This window comes from Archocentrus centrarchus, chromosome 3 (genome assembly GCF_007364275.1).
Source record: "Archocentrus centrarchus isolate MPI-CPG fArcCen1 chromosome 3, fArcCen1, whole genome shotgun sequence".
NCBI classification, from domain to species: domain Eukaryota; kingdom Metazoa; phylum Chordata; class Actinopteri; order Cichliformes; family Cichlidae; genus Archocentrus; species Archocentrus centrarchus.
Window position 1 is genome coordinate 6,471,377 of NC_044348.1, and position 27,499 is coordinate 6,498,875.

General features: G+C 40.8%; 1 protein-coding gene across 4 annotated transcripts in view; it reads left to right on the top strand.

Moving 5' to 3' along the window:
* The window catches only part of glceb (glucuronic acid epimerase b), a 56,994-nt gene extending 31,545 nt beyond the window's left edge, over window positions 1–25,449 (top strand). For 2 of the 4 annotated variants that reach the window (XM_030725764.1, XM_030725784.1), the window contains 4 exons: window positions 3,917–4,446; window positions 13,175–13,420; window positions 20,490–20,782; window positions 21,256–25,449. In XM_030725764.1, coding sequence (XP_030581624.1) covers window positions 3,930–4,446; window positions 13,175–13,420; window positions 20,490–20,782; window positions 21,256–21,987 — 1,788 coding nt within the window. In that variant the 5' untranslated portion in view covers window positions 3,917–3,929 and the 3' untranslated portion in view covers window positions 21,988–25,449. Of the gene's footprint in view, window positions 1–3,668; window positions 3,736–3,916; window positions 4,447–13,174; window positions 13,421–20,489; window positions 20,783–21,255 lie in introns of all 4 variants that reach the window. The other 2 variants (XM_030725770.1, XM_030725776.1) reach the window with 2 other exon arrangements.
* The last annotated feature ends 2,050 nt before the right edge of the window (window positions 25,450–27,499 follow it).

Consider the following 27,499-nt stretch of genomic DNA (forward strand, 5'->3'; position numbering starts at 1 on the left):
ACACTCCCGTACTATGTGACACACAGTAACAGATTCATTTGTTTAAAGATTAATCGGATGTCAAAACAAAAGGTAAACAGTCAGCGCTCGTAAATTATGTGCTCATTGTATATTTCTGCTGTGCATCTTATGATTGTGACAAAAGACAAACATCGTGATGATAATAGAGTAAACCAGAAGAAGTGCAAAACATGGGCGTGGCTTAGGTACGTTTTTCCTTACGGCCTCAGGTAAGAGCATGTTTTGGAAGTGGTCCTGTCACCACCTGTTGTGCAAAGGTTGACGCCCATTTTTAAACACTGTCAACTCTCCTATTTAAAACATGCTATACGTTGCAAGCCCTATACCACTCTTTCACTAGTGAAATTTCAACATTGTGTCTGCTGCTGTTTTTGGTTATATTTATTGTGGTGTACGTTTCAGATTCTGCTCAAGGCACAGTTTCTGTTTTGTTGTTTTTTTTTTTCTCCCCGCACTCTCTTCTTGGTTTCTCGTCTTTTTTTCTCAGCTGTTGTTTACGGTTGTTTTTCCTTTCTACAGCTAGTTCCAGCCTTATAGAAACATTGGAAATGCTTATTTGGGTGTCGGAGAGTGTGAGATCTCAGCCAGAACATTCATGGTTTCTGATCCATAAACAAACTGCATCTTGTAATTTGCTCACCCGTGACATTAACCTCTTTTCCAGTGTGCCTACTCTTCTAGCGTGAAGATGTAAATTACATTTGAGAAATGGGACATGCCCTTAGGTAAATCAAGTGAGTGAGAGGTTTTAGGATACTGCCACGCTTTAAGCCCATGTATATCCACCTTAAGCCTGAGCTCAACACTAGCAACGAATCACTATAAAAAGAGCCAATTATTTGTCAGTTCCTTGACAGGGCTGTTTCTACTTATCTTTCAGGATGCAGTCCCCAGCTTTTCCGCCTCACGTTTACAGCATTGTCAGAGCTCCCATCAGCCTCATCTTTTATCACTGCACCACGCTGTCATTTCTCTAAATATCAATGATAGTTTTTACGTGTGGCAATAAGTTATCAGCTGCAGAGTTGCACCAAAGCCTTTTCTCCATCACTGAGTTTATAAGAACGAAAATATATACCCCCACCCCCGTTGGGCATGGGGTGCATTCCCTCAGCGTTTGTGTTTCAAAGCACTTGTTCATTACGAGTAATCTAATGCATTAACTTTCTTAAGAGGCCACTAGTGTGATAATTTGACTTTGCAATGCTACAGAAGGATTACTTTTGTCCAATTAATGCACATTGATTGTGCTGACCTTCAGTTGTGGCTAGTTTAAGCTGAGATGGTGAAATGAACTTGGAGACTAATGATTTTTCTCCCTCTCCCCTCCTCTGTCATCAGAGGATGGGGCCCTGTCATCAGTGTAATAGTAAATTCTATCAGCAGTAAGCTGTAATTAGTGTGGAGGAGAAGGAGACCTAAGGATGTGTATTGATTTCTTGTTTGCTTGGTGAAAATGGCAGAGAGACGCAGAGGACATGAAAACACAAATCCAGTCTGATTCAGACAGTAACATGTCTGATTTGCATGCTGCATTTTAATTTATAATCTGAAAAGAAGCATATCAGCCAGCATGCACTCAGATAATTTACTATAATAAATGTAACATCCATAAGGTGGAACAACACATAATTTGATAAAGAATACAAATGATAGTGACCGTAACCTTTATGTAGATTCAGTTAGGGGGAAAATATCTCTTAAGACTGGAATCAAAAATGTCAATTTAAGACATGAGGGATTGTGTAAACCTTTTGAAAGGGTAATTGAGGAGAGGCTCTAGGGGACGTGCACTATGGGCTGAGCAGGATGCAGTGCTTTAAAATTAAACAGAATGACCTCAAATTTAATTTTGGGTTTGTCTGCAGACACTGATGGTAGGCAAGCAGCAAGAGGATATGGTTTGTTTTGACTCTAGTGTGTATTTAAAGAAATAGTTGTGCAATATGGGAAATACACTGTCGTGATGATAAATGTGTATCTCATGTATTTAGGTTAGGTTATCACAAAGGCATGGCTCTGGTTTTAAAAAAAAAGAAAAAGGAAATGCATTCATTTTTTTGCAGTGTTGTCCTCATTGTGTTTCATTATGAATCCAAGGTGCCCAGGTTCTTCATATCAGTGCTCTTTAACCACTCCTGAAAGTCCAAATTCACTCACTCACTGCTTAGTCAGAGACACTGTATAAGAAGGAGGCACGAAAAAAATTTTTGAATTTTGCAGCAAAGACGGCTGTATAAGTCTAACTTAAAGTCAACTTCTATACATCCATTATTTATATCCAATATATTGAAGTTAATTAATGTAGATAACACTTAAAAATAACTGCCCAGATAAGTGCCTGGAGGGGTTTCCAAAATGGCTTTGGCTTAGTTTAGCTCAGTTCATTATGAGATGGATTTCCTCCTCACCTGGCACTAACCCACTACCAATGACCGTCTGTCCCCCACCACCTCCACCTCATTTTGTTTATTTAAAGAAGTCCACTGTCTAAAGGACACAGTTTATTTTTAGTTCAGTAATGTTTTTTTTAAAGGTAATAATGATTGTGGTTACTGTGTTAAAGCAATTTTGCACCTGAGGTCATTATTGTCCAAAATAATAATAATAATAATAAAGATGTTTGCCATAGTGTATCTTTGCGAGGAGCTATAACTTCCCGGAGTCTCTGCTGGTTGCTTGGCAACTGCTGCTGGCCAAGCAGTTGTCCGATATATTTCTAAGCTTTCGTGAGACTTAAAAAGCTATAGCATTAATAATTAGTTAGATTTAGAGATTCTGCTCGATGGGTTCTGTGATTAGCTACTTCCCAGTTTCCAGACTTTGTGTCAACTTAAGCTGGCTTTAGCTGCAAGAAAGCGCAACATATTGAACTATCCCTTCATATGCAGGCATGCTGATTAGAAGTGTTTGTGACTACAAGTGACTTGAGTCCAAACCTCAACCGAAAGAAAAGGGGGGATAAAAATTGGCACAAATCTACAGTTTGCCTGTTAGACCACACCAAATTTGGTTCTGTTCAGATTGTTCAGTCTTAATTACAACATGAATGTACCAGCTTTGTCCTCAGGTGCTTGTGACTCATCCACAGCTACACAGTCTCCTCACCAGACAAAAGTGGGCAATCTCTGGGTTTGACACAAATTACAAGGTGCCATCTATTTAGGGAAAGTTGTTCCAAGCAGCTTTCACTCAGGTTTTTCTGGAGTTTGATGAACAAATAAGAGAATCACTGAAGAGCGGTAGCACTCGACACTGTAGTTACTTATAAACTGTGATATTCACCATAAAGTTTTACTAGTTTCTCTTGGTTATGTTCAGTAATGACCTCATTCCATTTATCTACTTGGTCTAAGTGCTGTTAATGTAAATCAGTTGACTTTACTCATTTGTAAAATTGAAGTCCTTGTAAAAGATCAGAGCAGTTATGTTACTCACATGCACTTAAGTAACCACTTTAGTCAGCGCTCTCCATTAAAGTGATTGTAAACGAGAAACAAGGTTTCAGTGATTGCGGCACAGGATTACGGATTTCTCCTGCACAAAGTTGATGTCGTGACCATGTATTTATCACCACGGGACGGAAAGAAAGACCACACACAGCAATGCGTCCTTGTTGTAAACGTTTCACTATCTATAAATTTCAGATATATACTTTCAATACAGAGATTTGAGGAGAAGAGAAGTCTGATGCCATCCTGCTGCATTGTAAAGGTAAATTTTAGGTGTATGCACTTTTCCTCTGCAGCTGCTTGTTTGCACTTTAACCCACATCATAAGCAGCAGGCTGCCGGTCTATCATACTGGGAGTTATAGGTGTAAAATTCTTCACAGACTGCTCTGACTGTCATCAGTTACATTCTTCTAATGAATTGCTTTTGTTTGCGTCCTGCAGGCAGGTTGTGACCATGCGCTGCCTGGCTGCTCGGGTGAACTACAAGACCCTCATCATTATCTGCGCCCTCTTCACACTCATCACTGCGTTGCTGTGGAACCGCTGCTCTAGCGACACCTCCAAACGCATCCTGCCTCGTGCTAACTTGGTGGCTACAAGTTCTCAGATTGGGGATGCTAGCATCAGCAGCCAGCAGCATCCGCCACAACCTCCCGAGCCCCCGCCTGTTGTCGGGCTTGTTGGAGGGATTAAGTATGAAGAAATCGACTGTTTAATCAATGATGAATCTACTATCAAAGGACGGCGAGAAGGCGGAGAAGTCTACCTGCCCTTCTCCTGGGTAGAAAAGTACTTTGAGGTGTACGGCAAAATAGTGCAGTACGACGGCTACGATCGTTTTGAGTTCCAGCACAGCTATTCAAAGGTTTACACCCAACGTGAACCCTACCACCCTGATGGAGTCTTCATGTCATTTGAGGGATACAATGTGGAGGTCCGCGACCGGGTCAAGTGTATCAGTGGAGTGGAAGGTAAGGCTTGCTTGTTTAGGTTGAGACTGCATACATGTTTCAGGTCTTAAATTCATAATAGAGGTACTTATGTATCTGAATATTCATTTTAATTTTATTGTTCAGGTACTGCTGAATCAAGGCTTTCCACAAGTAGTGTCAGATGTCAGCTCATCTCATAAGAAAAAGCGGTTGCCACACTGACAAAACAAACAGACAAAAGGCTCTAAAAAAAAAAAATCAAACCCTGTTTCACAGAGAAATGTGTGATTTGCTTAATTAAGCCAATTTCCGTAAGAAAAAAATGGCACGTTGTAAATTACCGATTTAAGCTGTGAGAAAAGTCTCAGCCTCTGCCACCCAGTTCCAAACACCTTTTGATTTTTGTTTTTTTTAAAACAAATACTGTTAAAGATTTGTGTCGACTCAGTTAAAAGTCTTTCGTTTCTTCACTCACTATCAGTATTTTCTTGTATTGATACAAACAGCTGGGTTTCTGTTAAGTGGCCATATCCCTCCATGTTCCTGTGGTCTATCCTGAAAGCCGTTTTATTTTCAAGGTTCCTTTTAAGATAATGGCCAGGAAGGATCAATAGCTCATTTTAAAAGGCTATTAGTTGAAACCACTTTGTCATCAATATAGTTCTGTTTCCCGCTTGCTTGAAGAAGTGGTCCTTTGTACTTGCTTGAAATTACAAAATAGATATTTATTATCTTTCTTTTACTGTCAAGTTTTTAAAAAAAAGGAAACAGTGTCAGGCTTGGAACACAGAATATATTGTTTGTTGTCCCTGACAAAATTATCTTATAAATTCAAACATAGCACTGTTCTCATTGGAAATAACAGAATCAGGAGGTAGGGGATTAGTCAGCCGCAGTTTTGAGTCCTTTTCATCTCATGAAGCTGGCTCTTGTTGTGACGGGTAAATGTGAGGAGGAAGTGTTCAGCAGCAAAATGTCAGGTGCAGAGGTAAGCTAGATGAATAATGATGGTCACTGTCTGTGAGAGCAGTTTCACAGCAGTAAATGTCTTTTTTTTTTTTTTTTAAACTTGTGGCTTTTTTTTTTTTTTTTTTTTTTTTTTATACATAATGACAAAAAAAATGAAATCACACAAACAGAAACACACGGTAGTCTTATTGTTATTTTAAAGCTGCATCATGACACCTTCCTTCATAAATCCTTTAAGGGATTGTGTTTCAAGCAAACTGGTGGAGAATAATACAATTATAAGGCTTGGATAGGTCAGAAAGCCACATGTAGAGCAGTTAACTGTTTTGTTAACTTGGTTATCAGCAAGTTCTGTTGTTTTTTATTAGGTCTGCATCTTAATGATATTTTTATTATCAAATTAAACCACAGATTATTTTCTCAATCAGTTTTTTTCTGTCCCCCCACAGCACAATGAATTGTCTTCAAATTACTTGTTTTCAGAGCCTGACCACTGTAGGATATGGGTTATAGATGCCAATTTTTAAGCACTAAAAGTAATTGTTCATTCAGTATTACTGCGGATGTGTCAAGATATACAGTCATGGGGAAAAGAAGGGGAGGGGGGGGGGTTTGAAGTGGTTGTATTTGGTTTTTGCCAAATGTGGTACTCTGAATTATGGCAATACATCTCCATTTTGGTCTCATTTGTCCAAAGGACTTTGTTCCAGAAGTCATGTGGTCAATCCAGATGCAACCCTGTACCTAAGCCATGCTGGCATGTTCTTTTTAGAGAAAAGAGTCTTTCTTCTGGCAACCCCAAAAAAGCCATATGTCCCATAGCTATAGTCTTTTTCTAATTGTACTGTCATGAACTTTAATGTTTAACATGCATACGGAGGCCTGTAGAGTCTGAGATGTAGCCCTTTGCTTTTTTTGCAGTTTCTCTGAGCTTTGCACAGTCTGACCTTGGGATGAATATGATGGGACATCCACTCCTGGGAAGATTGTGTTAACACACACCTGAACGCTCCAGACTAGCAAAATGCCAAAACTTCTCTTTTGATAGAAGTCCTCACACTGGCTGATGATCAGTTAATCAGCTGCATTTAATTACAGCACCTGGCTACTACTTACCCTCTAAATTCGTATGGAAGCACATAGTATAGAATAGAATCAAGGAGAAACACACACACAGACACACACACTTGCACACGCACACAATTTATCAAGGTCAATTATAAGCTCAAGGCTTCCTACTGTTTAATACTGCACATGTAAAAACATAAACACCTCTGTTCTACTTAACATATTTTTACAGGGGAAAATAGCAAATGTGGTTTGGGTCCTCTTGGCCCCTTAGAGGGAAGGATCACTGCAAATCAATACCAAGTTGTTCTGAGTGATCAATTGGTTTGTTTGCCTACCACACCAAGCTCACCACCTTACTCAAAACAGATTTGTTTCTTTCATTTACGAATCCACACACATTAAAGTTATTTGTCAGTGGGATGTTTGTGATGTTATGAGTAACTTCACAATTAAGTAGACTGATTATAAATAATATGAATAGCTGGCAAAGTAGGAGACTTCTCTCCTAATTTGTGCATGGAACAAAAAGAAAACATTTTAGAAAGGTACTTTTTTTTTTTTTTGTCCCCCTCATTAATGATGTATTATTTCACCAACTCACAGCTCATCTGCTCTTAATCAGATGCTATTAATCATGTTAATTTTTATGACCTAGCCCACCCACTCTGCTGATTAACTGCAGTGCCGGAGGATGTAACCATGATCGGCACGTCACTGTCCGTTTGTGATGAGATGGCTGACTGCCGTCGCCAGCTGTAGCCCAAGACAAAGAGGAGGCAGCTGAATATATTGATAAGTAATGCAATTGTCAGAGTACACAGTCACAAAACTCATTGGCTATCATCTCATGATTTAGTCTCCTGGGACAACAGCCAGTGTTTCAGGGCTTCCAGAGTGGCCAGCAGCGAACAGATAACAGATATCTGGGGCAAAAACGTCCCATTTCATATGCTGGTAAATTTTTTCAGGCCAACTATGAATGCAGCTATATTTTAAAAGGTATTAGTTGATGATTTCTTCTTCCTTTTTTCTCTCAGCAAACATTTACTTGATTGTGGCCAACACCATTTAAATGTGGTGGATCAATAACACATGAAATACAAGTGGAAGTTTGTGGTACCTTCCTTGCCTATACATTGTGCACCTTCACAATGCCTCCACGTGAAGCTTAAATAGTTCATTTTAAATTCTTTTGAGAACCTTTTCAGGCAAATTATTCTAAAATTTTATTGTCACTCATCAAATTCATGCTTTCTGTAATTTTACTGCTGTTAGTCATGCAAGCACGTACAAATGCTGTAAATTTATGTCATTACTTGTCACATTACCCCCTGTAGGGTTTGCCGTTTCATATTAGAGGTTTAAAAATTGAGACCTCACTTTTTCCTGCCGCGTCAGAAGGAAACTAAGTGAAAGAACAAAAGTTAAGAAAACTGAATCTTTCAACAGCCAGGGCACTACCATTGGGTGAACTAACTCTGCAGTGACACAATCTTCAATCACAATGTGTCTCATTTTTGTCCTTTTTTTTGGTTTGTTTTTGTCTCCCCTGGGCTATCCTTTTGCTGGCAGTCTTAGTGCAGACCAACAACATTTCAATATTTGTACAAAAAGAGCTCTTAAAAACTCTTAATAGTTTTATGACCTTTTAAAGGTTACTTACACACTGTGCAAACACATACATGACAGATGACCTGTCTTACCTAGCACCTGTGCACACTCAGTAAGATATAGTACTTTCTGGTGAAGTCAAGTGGTCTTGGATGAATTGTCTCAGAAAAGAATCCAGGACATCAGTGCAAACCAGTGTAATGTATCAGTCTGTGATTCCACGAAAGCCATATAATTTAGTCAGCTAGACAAAACGTCTCCATCCATCCATCCATTTTCTTCCACTTATCTGGGGCTGGCAACTCCATCTATCTTTTTTCTTCCGCTTATCCAAGGCTGGGTCATGGGGGCAGCAGCCTAAGCAGAGAAGCCCAGACCTCCCTCTCCTCATCTACCACTTCCAGCTCAACTGGGGGGGACCCCAAGGCATTCCCAGGCCAGTCAAGAGAGATAATTTCTCCAGCGTGTCCTGGTTTTTCCCCAGGGCCTCCTCCTGGTTGGACGTGCCTGGAACACCTCACCCAAGAAGCGTCCAGGAGACATCCTAGTCAAATGCCAGAACCACCTCAATTGGCTCCTTTCGATGCAGAGGAGCAGCAGCTCTATTCTGAGCCCCTCCCAAATGGCTGCACTACTCACCCTGTCTCTAAGGGAGAGGCCAGCCACCCTTTGGAGGAAGCTCATTTCTGCTGCTTGTATTTGCGATTTTGTTCTTTCGGTCACTACTCACAGCTCGTGACCATAGGTGAGGGTAGTTGTAGATTGACTGGTAAATTGACAGCTTTGTTTTCATGCTCAGCTCCCTCTTCACCACAACAGACGGTGCAGTGTCTGCATCATTGCAGACACAGCCCCAATCCATCTGTCAATTCCTTTTTCTGTGACTTGTAAACTAGACCCCGAGATACTTGAACTCCTCCACCTAGGGCAGCAACTCGTCCCTAAGCCGGAGTGAGCACTTCATCCTTTTCCAGCTGAGGACCATGGCCTGATGCTAATTCTCATGCCAACTGCTTCACACTCGGCTGTGAACCGTTCAACTGCGAGCTGGAGGCCACCACCTGATGAAGCCAACATGATCGCATCATCCACAAAATCGAGAGATGAGATTCTGAGGCCACCAAGGCGGAAGTCTTCCGCCACTTGGCTACGCCTAGAAATTCTGTCCATTAAAAATTATGAACAGAATCTGTGACAAAGGGCAGTCCTGGCGAAGTCCAATACCCACTGGAAACAAGTCTAACTTATGGCCAGATTACAGACCAAGCTCTCACTGCGGTTGTACAGGGACTGAATGGCCCGCAACAACGGACCAGGCACCCCATACTCCTACAGTACCCTCCACAGGATACCTCGAGGGACGTTGTTGAATGCTTTTTTTGAAGTCCACAAAACACATGTAGACTGGACGGGCAAACTCCCACACACACTTGAATATCCTTGAGACTGTGGCATAGACCTTACCGGGGAGGCTGAGGAGTGTAAGCCAACGACAGTTGAAACACACCCTCTGGTCCCCATTCTTAAAGATGGGGATCCATCCTCTGTGAATTGCCACCTTATCATGGTATAGGGGTTTTTGTGTCCCAGTGATCCCAGGAGCTATGGTGTCCAGGGGCTTTGCCCCCTGGTAGGGTCTCCCATTGCAAATTGGTCCTGGGTGAGGGGCCAGACAAAGAGCGATTCTAATGAACCCTATGGAAAATACATCAAGGAAACTGTGATAGGGTTACCGGGGCCCCACCCTGGAGCCAGGCCGATGAGGGAGCTCGAGGGAGAGCGTCTGGTGGCCGGGCATTAGCCTGGGCCTGCCCTCCTGTAGGCCCACCACCTACAGGAGGCGTCGTGTGCAATGTGTGTCGTGTACAGTCAAGACTGACCAGCCGTGTCTTGTCATGTTAAATCAAAATACTGTTTGGAGTCCTTTCTTTTGATCTGTGTAATTATCCAGTAGTGTCCACCTACAGAATATGCTGGACTTAGAGCCAGTTCTTATAAACACTCGGAGAAATTGTATTGTCCACCAGAATAAATAGAGCATTATTTCCCTTAAGTGCTTCTCGATGTATTCAGCTGAAATACGTCAAATGTTAAAGTTGCATTAAGCCCTTTAGTCATTAGAAAGTAGAAATGCAACATAAAATCTCATAGAAATGTATATCATTCATTTATTAAATTGTTAGCAACCATCTTCTACTTTAAGCACCCAGCAGAAAAAGAGCAACATGAAAATCCCACTGGCATCATGCTTCTGACAAACTGACAAAAAAGGCACTTGAATATTCACAGATATATTTATTTTCTTTAGCTCTGCTTTAGGCAACCACCAAGTCCTGAGGAAACACCTTTACCTTTAGCTTCTACATGCTGAATTTTCTCCATCACTGTATCACTGTTATTCTGATGTTGTTTATCAAAAAACATTTCATTTAGACAAAGCGAAAATCTGCAAAAGGGCTTGAATTCACTGTAAGTTCAGCACAACAACTGAACCTTTCAAAATACAAATTACTGGCAGTGGTTCATTGTTTTATATTAAACATTTTGCTCAGCAGAGCTTACATTTTCCTGACCTGCTAGAGGTCAAAAACAAAGCTTGTGTTTAAAAAGTATAAAAACATTTCACAAAAAGATTTTGTTTCACTTTTCTCTCTCTGTTAATTCCAGTAGGTGTCAAGCCCTGGAGCCTACTGGAATTTGCAGACCTAGTTTTTCAGACTTCTAGAAAAGTCTGCTCTCTGGAGTCAGGAAAATATATGGAGGCTTAACAGTCATTTCCATATGGATTACTTGGTGGTATGCAGTGGATCGCACAGTGTTACAGTGTTAGGATTCTGACAGTCATTTTCTTTAAGTTGTCAAGAGAGATGCCAGTAACAAGCCAAGGAGGGAGGAATGTCTGGTATGGAAGTGTGTGAGGGAATGTGTAAGCGTGTGCATTTGTCTTTTTGGGCTCTGTTTATGAACAGATTGGTTAAATCAGTTCTTGGGGCACTGCCTCATCCTTTGTACTTGTCTTTTAAAATCTAAACATATAAATAAATGTAATGCCAGATTATTTAACGGAGTTCAGTGCCTCATCGGGTCAAATCAGACATCACACGATCTTGTTCAATGCCTCATAATTTGTTTATACTGCCATCCAAAATTTAGAGGAGGAGGATAATTGGAGCAGTTGGATGACGTATTTATTGAAGCAGACTGCCCCCGATTAATGTTGGCTATTAAAAATATTTTAGTCGTGCATGTTGTGACCCACTAAAGTGTGACCTTTTCAAGGCAAGGAAAATTAAGTGCATCATGATAAAGTTGTTACAAAACATAACTGTTAATTTAAGCATGCCTCACAGGGTTGAAACCATGTAATTGAGTGGTACAAGGGGAAAAAAATGCACAGCTTCATCTCTGCTTGACCTGCTGTAGCAAGGACGGACTGCTCACACAACTTATTGATGGCCACTTCTGTGTCACGTTGACTTGTAAAAGTGGACCATGAGTACAGGCACATGGAAAAGCCTTTGTGGATTGGAGCAAATATGTGTGGCTGGCCTGCACTGGAAACACTGCAGGGAGCAGCTGAAAATTGTGCCACATTTTCTGCTTGTCAGTGTGACTGACAGTCTGCAGTTAAGAAGAAGAATCCTGTCTGAAATAATTCTTCACACTTATGCACATACCGTCTGTGAAATTTAAGCTATTAATCTCTAAGAGTTATTTGTGTAAAGTTCTCTGTGTGCAGAAATAAAGACAGTACATGCACTTCTTCAGGAACATACAATCAGTCCTCTGCGATTGTGCTTTGTACTGTGGATGGGCAGCCATTGGTTACTAATACCTGTGTTTTTGAATAGAACATCAATACATCCTTGTTGCTGTTAACTCCTGGTGCAGTGGTTGTTTGGGACCCTGTGCGGAGGATCAAACGGGGTGGATAGGTTTCGATGGGTCTTCTTGCTGCCAAGTAAAAGGCAGTATTATGTGTTAAATAAATAGAAAATAATTAGAGAGGTTCTAAGAATTGTGCAGTATAATTATTATTGTATTTAATGATTGTAAGAACCAAAGTGCTCCGCTGCATGATCCTACTTGACCAGATTATGTGTGTAAATGTATAGTTTCCTTTCTACATTGCTTTGAATAATCATCCTTTGTCTTTTTAACTGCAGTTGAAATTGCCTGCTCTTTTTTTTGTTGTTGTTTTATGAGCTGCATTTTATGTACAGAGGGTACTATAATAAAAATGTGCTGTCATTATTATAAAATTAGGCATTTTCAGTCTTTTCGGTCATTAAAAGAATGAGCTTTCTTCCTGAATTGTTGTTGGGCAGCTGGACTTTTACATTGTAAAAGAACAGATACCGAAATGGATCAGCTATGTATGCAGCGGTGATTAGCTTAGAAGGAGGCGGCGTATTGTCAGCCCTAATCTGAGGTTATTACATTCTTCTCAGAAGGATGGGGTTTGGGTAGCACGTGTGCATTCCCTGTCACAGGGTCTTAAAATGAGCTATCTGTTAATCAGAGTGATTCTCCTGGCTAGGAGCTATTTTTGGCTGTATGAACAGAGAAGCTCGCCTCCAGTGAAATGCAATAGATTAGGTTGAATTTCACCACATCGTCCAATCATTTACTGTAGCTGGTGGTATTTATTTTCTAGCCTTTTTTCTTCTTTAGTTTTACTGTTGTTATTCTGTGTGTGTATTAAATTAATCTCTGTTTTAATAGCCGTAGTCAGTCTCCAGTAGATGAGATGTTTTAAAATTTGTAGTGTTGGTATTAATATTTAATTTTGGACCAGTTTCTTTTTATACAACTGTGGTTATGAACTCAGTGTCACGCTGCACTTAACAGATTTAGCCGTTCCTCAAGAAAATAAAAAAAGAAAAAGGCATGTTATGACAAGTGCCATCTTGAAAGGAACATCTGCTTGAAATAGACTGCGAAGAGCTTAAAAGAGAACTCAGCTTATCATGCCAGCTAAGATTAAGAAGCATTTCTGTACTTCATAAAAGTTCCAGCCAGTGGAAACATGATCACGCTTCTTGCCTATAAGACCATTTTCAGTATTTATTTAACATCAATTTCCTCCTTTTCTTCCTCTTGCCTTTCCACCCAGGTGTGCCTCTGTCCACTCAGTGGGGCCCTCAGGGCTACTTCTATGCCATCCAGATTGCCCAGTACGGTTTGAGCCATTACAGCAAAAACCTGACTGAGCGCGCTCCCCACGTGGAGGTCTACGACACAGCCGAGGAGAGGGACAGCCGAACCAACACCGCACCCTGGAGTGTACCGAAAGGTTGCAGCCTCAGCCGTGTCCATGACAAGACCAGAGCTACCTCCGTGCGGCAGTTCAGCGCTCCAGGTATTTAAGCCTTCCATTAGCCCAGATGGCCTCAGGGCAAGCAGCTTATCTCGTGTTAACTGTGGCTGTAGCAAGCATACCCCGAGGACAGGATGATAGTCTGCAGTGAGTCAGCGCCACAGTGAGAGTGTACTGGCAGACTGTCTGATTTGACAGTGGACCTACAGCATAATGATATTCTTAGAAAGTGTGGTGGTTAAGGAAGCACAAATTTCATCCGATTTTGTTCCACTAATCAGACACTGAAATTCCAGCTGGTGCTACAGACAAAAACACTTTGACGAGATTGATTCTATTTTTCTTTCTTTCAGTAAGACATAAATATAGCTGTTAAAATGAACTTTGATGATCTTTATTAGTCACGGGCAAAATAGAGCCTATTAGACTATTGATGAGATTAAGTACATTTTCACTAGGCTGTATGTGACTTTTCATTGCATGTGTTAATAAATGCTTCAAGCATATTATTTTCATATGCTTAAAGCTGACTTGCCTACTGTATTATGTGGGGGGTCGGTATTCTCTCCGGTATTCAGAGCTGCAAAGCGAGTGGTAGCTCACTATGCTGCAGTGGCAAGCTAGTGTCATTTAGTGGTCATCAGATAACTTTCACAGTGTCAGAAGTGATTTATTAATAATTTTATCACTGTTCCCCAGACTTTGATATCGATCAACAGTTTGTTTTAATTGCTTAATTTAAAAGCAGTATCATAATAGACTGTATTATTAATAATATATGAAGGCTCATGATAAGTCAGGCATCAATTAGACACGAAGGCCCCTGAAAAGATTTTCTTTGTTGTAGAGGTCTTCAGTGAGATTTGAGTGTTGCAGTAAGAACTGCAGCAGAGACTGATGAATATTAACATATACTGCCTATTTCTCCATAAGTGCTTAGTTAATAGGCCTTCAGAAAATGGAGAATTTCATCACTTGTAATAAAACAGACTGAATAATGGCACTGTCCTTGCTGCCATTTCGCACAGTTTCAACTATGAGGAATCTAATTTCATTCGGCTCACTCGCTCATATGGAACTGAGGACACTCTGCTCCAGCCTCGCTCACACTGTATAGTTGTTTGTGTGCAGCCTTCTCTCTTATGCATCTAAAAATTGATCTATACAGAGGGAAAAAATTTGAAAGGAAAGTCTCCCACTTCGTTCTTTTCATTGTTCCACACAGAATTGTATTGAGGGCTGCAACATGTGGTGGGTATGAATCAGATACTGCAAGTTTGAGCAAGTGAGTTTAATTCTCACTGAGTGGTTGAGTGAGAAGAGACGTGGCACTGTTTCAAATAATGTATGTTAATGTATTCCTTAATGTATGCCTGAACAATTGAAAACATGCATGTTTAGATGAAACTTGTTACTTTGAGAGGATGAAATATTTACTGAACTCATGTAAATGTTAATTCTGTGAGCTGGCAAATCAACAGAAAAGAGTCTTGGCTGCTGCCTGATTAATGTGGCCTTGATTACAGCTTTATGCTCAGTTTTAAATGATTTCTCAGACAAAGTAAAAAGAAAGTTTTAAAGGTGGTAGTGCAACAGTTGTTGGTTGTCTCACTGTGAAAAGAAACTAGTGAACACAGATGCTCCCGCTCTCATAAACACATATTTAAAATTGTTCAGTTTTGTAAATAAAAATGATCGAGTGTACACCAGAAGTTCACAAAATTAAATGTAAGATTAGTGTAAGAACCACAATTCAGTATTTTCCTGAAATCATACCTATAAATTATATATTCAGCAAAATGTACATGAGTTATTCATGTTTTCTTATGTGGTCTTGGCCCTTAAAAACAAGGTAAAAACTTGAACAAAAATCTAAGTATAATAAATAAATAATAATTTAAAGATAGGCTCAACACACATGCAGTGACACCCTGCTGCCTCACAGGAGACACACATATACACAAATGTTAATAAAAAAACAGTAACCATCAACACTGTAATTGACTATCAAAAACAACAGCACACCAGAAGCACTCACTCTTTAGCATATCTTACAGTATTTCAGTGATGATATAACAATAAACACAAAAGTACACAAACAGTGTAAAACAGCAACTATGCGCTGGCTGTTATAAAAGTCACATTTACAGGATATCTCCATGATAAAAGCTGGCAGAACATGAAAAAGCTAGCTTGATAAATGTTAGATCCAAATTTTGCCTTGAGCCATTACGTGCCTAGAGTCCTCCTAGAGTTAACTAGAGCCTGACTGATATATCAGCGGGGCCAGCATATCGGCCGATAGTAAATATTTTCCAGTATATCAGTATTGACCAATAAATAAACATTTAAAAAGTTGAAGAAGAGATGGAAGAAACACCCTTCAACAATGTTATGACTGTTGATGTTACATAGTTTGTCCACCAGAGGACATTCTGCAACTTCCCTGTTGGCAACACAAACTCAACAATCAGCTGATCCGTGCAGAGGCAGGCAGAGTGTAAACGAGTAATCCACGACTTTATTTGTAAAGTTTATTTGTAAACAGCACTGTCATATTAGTAAAGACTGTTTGGAAAATCTGTTTGTTTCATATATCAAAAAAAAATATTGGCTGATATTTTTCAGTCACCAAATATTGGTATCGCTCTTAAAAAGGCTGTACTGTTAACACATGACCAGCCTGTATAAAAAGATATACAAAGTTATATTAAGTTACAGATATGACTGAAGATGGCTTTTAATAACTTTTCAAGTAGTTGTGTGCATGCAGACCCTCTGCGATCAGCCTTGTATAAATTGTTCAGCCTAACAGGAATGTTTAGTGTATTCTCTCTGTCATGTTGTGAAACACAAGAAATACAGCAGTGTTGTGCATTTCTGAGTGGTAAATTAAAGCTCAACTCATCAGACTGTTTATTACAGTAAAGATTAGAGATCTGGCCTAGTTTTACAGCTTTAAAGTGACCAAGGCCAGGAGATAGCTGGCAGAGTTATTTTGGGGATTGGGAGAAGTCAACATCTTATACCCAGTGCTGACTGTGAGCTGTCTTTATTCTCTACTGATCTGCTGATGTTTCAGGACATTCTCTCCATCCTCTCCCCGAGCTCCTGTCTCTACTGTAATTTTCCCATCCCCCTAATTCTTCCACTTTCAACTTCTCATCATCGCCAATTTCTTTTTTTTTCACCACCCTCTACATTTTTTTTCTCTCCCTTTGCTACTTGCTCAATTTGCTTTAAAGCTCAACTCATCATTATTGCGCTTTCCTACCTTGACATCATGTTATCGTCATCATTTCTCAGCCCTCGCTAAGCAGCCTTCATTCTCCATTAATCTTCCCTCTCTACGCTAGGTTTCTGTCAGTCTTCCACCTCTATTGACTTATTTCCACCCACTTATCACCCCTCAGCACTCTTGTGCTTCCTAAACATTGCAGTCATATTTCCCCATCCCATTACGATGCCTTATTCTTGTCTCTCATCAAACTTTCCTTATTTTCTTCCTCTGCTGTCAGTTTTTCTTTCTGTCTCTGCCTCCCTACAGTTCCTCCTCCTACTCCCTTCTTCCTGTTGGAGTCTTCTTTTTTTTTCCCTCCTTACTGTATCTAGGGCACGGGTGTTGAGCAATCTCTCCAAGCCTCTGACAACTGGATCAATCGTCTGTCCCCTGATAATAACCTACCATCCACCATCTGCACTTTCCTGCCTGAACACTGCCTGCCACTGAGCACCTTTGTTTTCTCAATACCCTTGTGGTTGGTTGATAGTTCAGAAACGCGTTTTGTTCCCCTGATAAGGTGGAATCACACCATCAGAGAAAAATGGATTTTGTAGTGCGTTGCGACAGCCCTGTGCAGGCATCTGCAGAACACATTTGTTGGACTTTAGCATCAACTGTGCCGTCCTTTGCGGCAGCAGCCAGTCACCCTGCACCGCCGGTTGAATCAAGGAAAAGCCAGTTAGTCTACATCTGTGTCTGAGTTTTCAGACTTTTACCGTACTGATGAGACCGGACAAAAAAACAGCCTATTCCCTTGGCAAAAATACCAGCAAGCACATGCAACTCCCAGCTTTGTTACATAAACACTGTGTGACTCATGAGAAATTGCAGACTAATAGCTACAGTACTAATAAAATTAGCATTGTGGGTGACATGATCCCAGAGTACTGGGCCACAGTTTTAGTTTGGTAAATGCTGAGGTTAGTGTAAGCAGATGCAGTGGAGAAACAGTTAACATCAGCTACAGGAGGTTTAGTGATGATACTGTGTTCCATTATACTGAACCATAGTTTACGTTGCCTTTTTTTTTTTTTTTTAATGAACAGAAAAGATCCTTTTAAAGAATATTTTTCCTCTTCGCAGCCAAACACAGTCGTAGTCCATCCATCAATTTTCTTCCACTTATCTTGTTCAGGATCCCAGGGGGGCTGGAGCCTATCCCTGCTGTCATAGGGCGAGAGGCAGGGTACACCCTGTACAGGTCACCAGCCTCTCGCAGGGTTATAGCCGAGACAGACAACCATTCACGCTCACATTCACACCTATGGGCAATTTAGAATCACCAATTAACCTAACCCCAGTAACTGTATGTCTTTGGACTGTGGGAGGAAACCGGAAAAGACCCACACAGACACGGGGAGAACATGCAAACTCCACACAGAAAGGCCCGGACCAAGATGGAATAGAACCCAGGACCTTGTAGCTGTGAGGCAACAGTGCTAACCACTGTGCTGCCCACACACACACACACACACAGTCATAGTGTTCATTAGACACTAGAACATTTGACCACAGTCATAGTGTTCTAATGAATATGTCAGTCAATAACTGTGACCACAATCCGATTTCATGCTTTGAACAGTAGTTTTCCAACAACAGTGGGGCTCATTCAGGTTCCAGCAGCTGCTCCTTGTTCCATGAGATCCTTGTGAATATATTTTTTTTTCAGTTGCCATAGTCCCGTTTTGTGCACGCTCTTTTGATGAGCAGTCACCCACCTCCCATCTGATGGTTGAATGTGAAACTGCAGAAATAAGAGATGTGGCGTTTGCATTGGAGCAGCTTAATACAGCTGTGATAGAAGTGAAGGAGTCTAAACTGTAAACAGTGGATTTGGCATCAAAAGCAGGAGCACTGGGTCACAGGCGTGAAGCATTTTTCTTTGAATCCTTTGTGGATTATTAGACAATCTGAACCCATCACAGGAAAAGAGGACTCTGCCACTATACTGAGAGATTATGCTGCATGTAAATACTTTGAGGTGGTATTGCAGAGAAGGGTGTGATTTTCATGAAAATCATAAGGATTTTATCTTTGATATCAAAGTCAAGCGTGTCTCTTGTGACTGAGTATTTATCAAGAATTTCTAGTGTGGACTTGAAAAAAGGCTGTTCACTCACAATCCCCGTGTAAAATATCACAAAGTTTCAAAGAATGGTGTGGGGGAATTGCAGATCTTAGTTGTAGAGTTGATAAAGAGCCATCCGCACAGACTTAAAATTGAAGTAACCAAAGGTGAATTTTCTCACACTTCAGAAAAAAAAACCCGACTGAATAATCAATATAAAAAACACAGTTCGCAGCCCTAAAGACATAAAAACTTTCCAAAGTAGCAACACAATGTGATGAAAAAAATATTGCACTTCCATCGACTGTTGTCTTGTCACGTCTTTTGTACCTGCACATGTACAGCTGGCACCGTGCATGCTTTCAAGTGTTCATCTCACATGCTCACTCATGTATACAAGCGTGATTTACACGGGCATATTTCTAGCCGCGTGTCATCTCTGTCTCCAGACTTACTGCTAAACAGCTAGGGAGCCCGAGCGGTGGAGGTGGAATCTCGTCTATATTCCCTGCCCATCCTTTATTGATGGCAGAGTAATCACAGGGCCAGAGTACAAATCCACTTACTCTCTGCATTGCCTTAAGTAATGGATTTATGAGTGCATTAAAGAGCCGTAGTCATCCAAAGGCCCCTGCCAGACTGTCTCTCTCCTTCATTCTCTTCCTGATCGACTGTCTTTGTCTCAGTTGGCCTCATCTGCTTCTGCTTTCTCTACTTATGTGATGTGGGATCTCTCTGTCTTCTGATTTCAATTGTCTCCTCACTATTGGCTCATTTTCACTCTGTACGGTTTAGGGCTGGCTTTAAGAGCACTTGTGCGAGCCATCACTTTATTACTCTCCTTTTCCTTGACTTCTTGACCTTTTCTCTTCTTTATTCTTGGGGAGCCTTGATTAGAAAACATTCTCCTCTTTTTGCTGTGCACACCAAATAGTAAGGCCAGAGCAGAGATCACCACATGATACTTCAGGGTCTTGAAATGAAGTCAGAGCTGGAAGTGGCTGAACTATACTGGCACAGAGCTGACACAGTGTCAGAGGTGGCATTGTGCAAACTGAATATCATCTGAGTTTCTGCTTTGAGCTTTGACGGGAGGAGACATGGAGATGCAAATGGGGAAGCTGCTGCAATGCATCAGCTTCTTCTTTCACTATTGTTCCCTCCTGCTGCTCCTCTATTCCTCTCCACAGTGCCTTCCCTCTCCTCTCTGTCCTCCTTATTAGGCTCAGTGTGCAGTGACACATCTGTACTGCAGATCTCATGAGAAGCTTGTCTCTGTATGTGTGCACATCAACTCTCTCTCATACACACACACACACACACACACACACACACACACACACACACACACACCGAGACAGCAAGGCACATCACACAGGTAATAATGGCAAAACCCATGGTGGTAAAAATGGTAAGGTTTTGACCAGTGATTAATTTTAAAGTAGGCTCATTGTGATTGATCATTTGAGAACATGAAAATTGGTCAATACTAACAAAAAAGACGAGCTGTTATATAACTATACCACGAGAGGAGAGTGTATTAAGAGACTCAGATTAAAAAGCTTCCAGTAAGATAAAAATAGTCCCTCACCCAGTAATCATTAGAAGTTCTTAAAATCAGTCAAATTAGGTTAGTGATTTTCTTTTTTTTTTTAATTCCCTGACAAAGTGCCTTTGAATAAATGCTGTTAAATGTCTTTTCTCCTGCAATTTTGTCTCATTAATCTGCTGCACCCACCCTCTCACCCCCACCACCACAGACTCCTCCGAAGGCGTGTCCCTCCAGCTGGGTAACTCCAAAGACTTCATTCTCAGCTTGGACATCAAGTTTGTCTCCAACAGCAGCATATCTGTAATCCTTGAAACCACAGAGAAGGGCCCGCCCTTCACAATCCACTATGTGACCAGCATGCAGCTCATCGCCTTCAGAGACCGTGATATCACCTACGGGATTGGGCCGCGAACCACTTGGAGTACTCTGACCCGGGATCTGCTCACTGACCTCAGGAAGGGCGTCGGGCTGTCCAACACCAAGGCTGTTAAAGCCACAAAGGTTTGTTCAACTCAAACCGTTGGTTTTGAAAGTACTTCTGATAAAATATTTGTGTTCTAATGACTGTGTAGTTGCAGCTGGAACAATTAGTTGATTAACTGAACTGGCAACGGTCATTGTTCAAGTAAAAAAAAAAAAACAAACAATAACAACAAAACTGCTTCCCTGTTTAAGCTTTAATACATGTTTTTCCACTACTGTCTCACATTTTATAGGAAAGAGTACATTGGGAATATATCCAGTAAACACGATTATATTTATGGTGTTGCAGCTTGAAACTCGGCCTTATGTTAAGCTGCATTCTAATTAGTTCAGCAAGAAAGCTGCTTAGAGTTTTTTGTTGTTTGTATTGTGTCAAAGGGTTCCTTTGTGTTAAATTTAACTTGTGTGTCATAAGTACTGTCATTAGTTGTTGTGAAAACTTAATGTGCTAAATAAAGTCCTAATTCCCTTCATTTATTGTCTCTTCTCAGATTATGCCCAGACGTGTGGTGCGATTAGTCCTACATGGGCGTGGCTTTGTTGACAACATCACCATCTCCACCACTGCCCACATGGCTGCCTTTTTTGCTGCCAGCGACTGGCTGCTGCGCAACCAGGACGAGCGAGGGGGGTGGCCTATTATGGTCACCCGTAAACTAGGTGAAGGCTTCCGACCTCTAGAGCCCGGTTGGTACTCGGCCATGGCTCAGGGCCAGGCCATGTCCACCCTTGTGAGAGCCTACCTCCTCACCAAGGACCAGGCGTACCTCAATGCTGCCCTCAAGGCAGTAGGACCCTACAAGGTGCCTTCAGTGCAACATGGGGTCAAAGCTGTGTTCATGAACAAATATGACTGGTATGAAGAATACCCCACCACACCCAGCTCCTTTGTCCTCAACGGCTTCATCTACTCCCTGCTGGGACTCTATGACCTGACTGAGACAGCTGGGGAGAAGCTCGGCAGGGAGGCAGGGCAGCTGTTCAGCCGCGGCATGGAGTCACTGAAGGCCATGCTGCCGCTCTTTGACACAGGGTCTGGGAGCATTTATGACCTGCGTCACTTCATTTTGGGCACTGCGCCCAACTTGGCTCGCTGGGACTATCACACGACACACATTAACCAGCTACAGCTGCTGGCGTCCATAGACAACTCCCCCATCTTCAAGGATGTGGTCAGGCGATGGAAAACCTACTTAAAAGGTATTCGTGCCAAGCACAATTAGACAAACTACAACCCACAGACTCTAAAGGCTGAGATGAAAAGAGGATCAATATATTCTGTGAGACTCAAAGAATGAATGAGCAGCGTGTGCCTCGCATTGTGCGTCTGTGTGCATCCCACTGGTTGAGGTCCACAATCTGAAGTATGAGTTTAGTCAGCTGAAGCTCTCAATACTCAGACTCTCTCGTGTGCTCTGTTGCAGGTTTTTTATTTTCTGCAACATCCACTGTAGCTCTCCTCTCCCTGTTTTTATTTTTTTAATTATTTTTTTTCCTTGAGCTAGTGTTTGTACTTATGCACAAACCTCATTTTGAAGTGTGTCTGCATTCAGGAAGTGTACGTGTGTGTGTGTGTGTGTGTGTGTGTTATTACAAAGAATATATGTCAGTGGTGAAAGATAAAAACTCTGTGAATCACATTTCTGATATTCTTTGATGCATCAGCACATTTTTCTTCCGCAATTGTATTTTTTTAACACTTCATCTCAGATCTGCAAAGTTTATTAAAACAAACTGTATATAACAGAATATATTATAAATTATTTGAAGGAGAATGTTGCCAAAAAAAAAAAAAAGAATGCATCTTGTCAATATATAATACTTAATCATTATATTTCACCACAGCAACATTTTTATTGCAAACCCGTAAGAGTTTCAAATTAAAACACAGGATTGTTTTCTTCTTTAAACTATGGCACATTTAATGTTTGGTCAGAGATGTCTATTAGAGGATTCATCCCTTTATAGAAACGCTGGAAAATCAAATGCTATATGCTTCCAAACCTATTTTCTCTCTAAACACAGATTAATATTAGCAAATAATAATTATATTATGTCTTTAGTAGATGTATTTTTCCCCTCGAAAATAAATATGAGGTCTATTGAGCTGCTTGAAAGCCACTGAGTAATAAGCAAGCTTGTTTGAGGTAGCACACTGTAACAATGTTATTGTTCCTGTGGTAATCAATGCACCCCTGCAGTAACGCTTAAAAATGATACATTTATCATAATTAGCTGTCAGTGCTGAAGTACCTACCTGTGATGGTCAGGATGACACACCTGTGTGCTTCTGTCCTTTACCTGGTTTTGTTCAAAGTTACTTAAACTTAAAACTTATGAGTAACTTTGAGTTCAGCGTGGTTATTAGAACACGTGTGTCTCATATGAGAGATCTCAGCTGACTGAGTTTAACACAAGGATCTCTGAAGATCTCCATTAGATCTCCACTCATTTCTTTTCAGTTGCACAGTTCAGGAAAATCTAAACTTTAAAAAAAAAAAAGAAAAGAGTCTAAGCTTTCTCATTGGTGTGTTGGCAACATTTACTACTTAGACAACTGATTGCAGGTGTGAATGAGGCTAAATGTTTAACACTAGATGAGGCAGAGGTATTACTTAGAGGTGATATTTCTGTGAAACTTCTTAAATGCCAAACCCTCCCTCCCTGTGAATCTGTCATTGTTATAATTTCAGATCTTTGTTTTGCTTGGTGTGAATATCAGCACCATCAGTCTAGCCACATTTTAATCCCCCCCCCCAAATTTTGGCCTTTTCAGCTTGTTGTTTACTTGGGAACTCATCTGAAAAGCCTTTCTTCTGTAACCCATGCTTGGAAAATGATAATTGCAGGATACGAGCGTAGGTGGTGTAGATGTCTCTGTTGTGTGTTTGTGGAGGTGAATGTGGGCAGCAGAAGCACAGCTGCATTTCACTACTATGTTAATTCACACCATTTAAATAGACAATGCCAGGAAGTACTAAAGCTGGAGGTAAATTCTTGACAAGCATACAAAGGCTCGGTCCCAGCAGGCTCTCGTTGCTCCTCTCAGCCGCTGTGAGTGCGTGAACTCGGTGTTTTTAATCTGAGCGCTGCCCTGTTGACCACGGAGCGCAGAGAAAGAGGCCTGCCTATGCTCTAACAATTCACCCGGCTAATAGGCTGGAGAGCCTGTTCACGGTATAGTCGCTGCTCACGATGAGTCAGCATTCACCGGCATCGCACTCACAAACAAAACAAAGCGGAGCCCTCAGCAACAATGAGGCTTTCATTGATCTGCCTTTGAAGATTTAAAGCAGCAGCAGATTGGGCTTCTTCTGAATCCTCTTCATTTTTTAACACCAGGTTCATGAGACAAAATCATTTTCCCACAAGCTTTCAGCTTTCAAGTTATTTGAGTTTGTGCTAGCAGGACTAAATCAGAGAAACACTGGACATGCAGGTTCCCTTTTTCCAAACTCGTTATTGATTCCCAGCCTTCAGGCTTCACCTATACTGAATTATTAGCGCCGCTGTCGATAATCTGAGTTTCCAAGAAAAAAAGAGGCAAAGGCAGAATGGTCTGCATGTAATCAAGTTTATTCATAAAAATATTTCTTCTCTACATAAGTTTTAATCTGTAAGCATGACTTTTTTTTTTAATGTAATCCTGTTTTATCACTTATTGCTTTCTTTACTGTTGTTTTATTATTGGAAAATTACAAATGTTTCCAATAATGAGGGAACTGTTTAACTTTTTCTTTAACATAAAGTCAAATATTGTGAACTCAACCTTTTTTTTATGATTATACTCATTTATATTGCTTTTTTTTTTCTCTAAAGGGTGCGGGAATTTTTATCTCGTAGATGTTTGAGATAATCTGAAGTGGGGAACATTCAGGAATGGAAGTTTTTGCGTGAGAATAACGAGCTCCATGTTGTTTATACCAAAGTCATTGATTCAAGTGTATTTGTATATTTTTGTGCAAAACAACTTCCATTCAGCATTTAATGATGTAAAAGTCTCCTCGGAGATGTCATGGAGAGACACTGCCTTTTGAGAAATGCTACTTTTTCAGATGTAGGTTGAGTAGATTATAGTTAAAACAAGATATGTAAATGTGCTTATTGTAAAGGGGTTGTGTGCAACTAGAGATTAGTGTTTAGTAAGCTACTGTTTAAAGGGAAATGAGCCAATAGCTGCAGGTTCTCCTTGAGAGTGATATTTTTTTTCCCCTGAGAATCATCTGCAAATTTTCAAGTTTTTTTTTTTTTTTTTGGTTTGGTTTGGTTTGGTTTTTCTAGTTAGACAAAAGCACAACTCTCAGTTATTGTCACATGATTTTAGTTATGTTTCTTTTTTGGATTGCTTTTTCTTTTCAGGACAATGTGCAACGCCTTCATTAAGAAAGCTGCTATTGTTATTCACTGTGTAACAGGTGTGGGAGCTTCTTTTTCCTCATTTCTGTGGTATCCTTTCCCGCCTCTACACTCTTTGTTAAAACTCTTCAGCAAATGGCCACTGTGGTCAAATGTGATTTTATGCAATAAAATGTTTACTGGGATCGTGACACCACGAGAGACCCAGAGTGGTTGTACAGACTTTGCAATCGAAGCACAATGTGCAAATGCTACCATTTTTTTAGTCCAAGGAAGAGAGGTGTTTATATACAGAGTAAATCTTTGTGCTTTAAGATTTTGCTTTTTAAAGGTGTAAAAAAATAAAAGCATTTTTTTCTTAAATTTCTGGTCTGTTTTCCTTTTCCCACAGTTTGACATGAATACAGCAGCTCAATGAGGCTCTCCATACAGATAGATGTAGAGTTTGTGATCATCAGTCACTTATTGATGATTTTAGCTCTTTTTCCAAGAAATACAAATCATTCCAGCTTCTTATTTATGACAGTTTTATACTTCATCCCCTATTTAATCAACAACTGAATATATTTGGGATTTGCAATGCAAAGATGGCGCCTTGGGCTTCAGTAGATTTAATGGAAATCAGCAGAAATCATTGCATTTTATGTTTAATGGTATCTTTAGGATGCAGTTTAGATCCTTATGAGTATTTTTTTTTTTACAAAAGAAAATGAAAAATGGAGACTGCAAAGACGGTGCGGACATTCACGTGGATGTTGTTTTGACGTGCACACGCACAGCAACAACGTTCTGACAGCAGTGGGCTTCCCAGCAGGTCAGTGACCTACGTCATGCCGTACAATCTCAGGAACGGCTCGTGGAACACACAGAATCACCAGATCCACGCCCGATTTGCAGTATGTGCTAGAACAAGCCAGGGCACAGATCTCACACCCACAGGTTCCATGTCTGTACTACAATGGCTCTGACTTGTTTATGCTACAGTCACACTGGGGAAAACCGTGGCTGGAGACTTCAGCAACACCAAAATCATTGAAGCAACTATTTCAAGTTCACGGGACACAGTTGCAAAGATGGAGACCAGGTCTGCGATCACTCCCAGTGATGATGCGTTACAGTGGCAATAAAGCAGCAACCAGTTGGAGACAGTTCATCGAGTGAATGTGGTCAGGTTGGCAAATACATGCAATCAGTTTGTGATATACAGTCATTAACTGTGATAAATGAGAGAAAATCACAACTCTGTTTCCGTTTCCATGCATGTAAATTCAGTTGGCAACCAGCTGAGTCCCCTGCTGCAAAGACACACCAGTGCAGACTTACTCAGTCTGTCTGCATTTATAAATTAGGCGGCAGCTGTTTGCAAGCATCTGAGTCAGACTGCGATTGTTTGGAGAGAGGTTGCTTCCCACTATGTGACCTGTGCAATTGAAAGTGGCTGGAAAATCGAAAAAAAAAAAAAATCAATGCAATCTCAGGGCAATCTTTTTTTTTTGATCCATGATCCATGTAACCATTTAGTCCCATCACTCAAGCCTGCACCCCACTAATGTCATTTCTGCCTGCTCGGATCTAATGACAAACCCTTCTGTGTAATTTAATTGTGTGCCTCATAATCAAACCACCTGCTCTGTCATCCTCAATATTAACATCTCTAATTTCTGATTGGCTGTCACCGGAGAGGGCTGAGTGGCTTTTAACTAGTTCCCAGTTATTCCAATTACACTCCAGTGCCAGATTGTACATGTCAGCTGATGCTTCAGCTCCTTTCAGCACTTTTGAGTGACACTCCACACCCGATCAGATCTTTACCTCGAAACAACTTCAGCTGGCATCTTCAGTCTGTTTGTACAGCTGTGTCTTCATTTATCACATACAAACAGAGGTCCATCTATCATCTGTATATTTCCTCAGCTTCACACGTTATTCACAGTGACGCTCTTATTTCTAGTTAATTCAGATTAAAATTGCTCATGTCAAATGTTAAGTATTTCTGACTGTGTATTATAGAAACAGTTTTTTCTAGACTGAACATCCGCGCTGTGAAACGGCTTCGAAGGAAAACAATCCTGATTAATTATTAATCCTAATTACGCTATTCTGATCCAGAGAAGAGCGCGGACACCTGAGAACGACCGTATCTCCTGCCACCCGCTTGCATTTTTCATTACCTTCTGGCATTAATACAATCCAGCCATAATTTCTCCCTCACCACCCCACACATCACATTCCTCCTCTTTTCTTGAAGCTAATGATATTACTGTCCCTCCTGACAGAGACTGTGTCTCCCGGTCCTCTAATTAGCCCTACATAAACCTGATAAGCTTCGCCTCTTCACGGCCTTTGTATCAGCCTCTTCTGCCTCTGCTGCCATTCAGA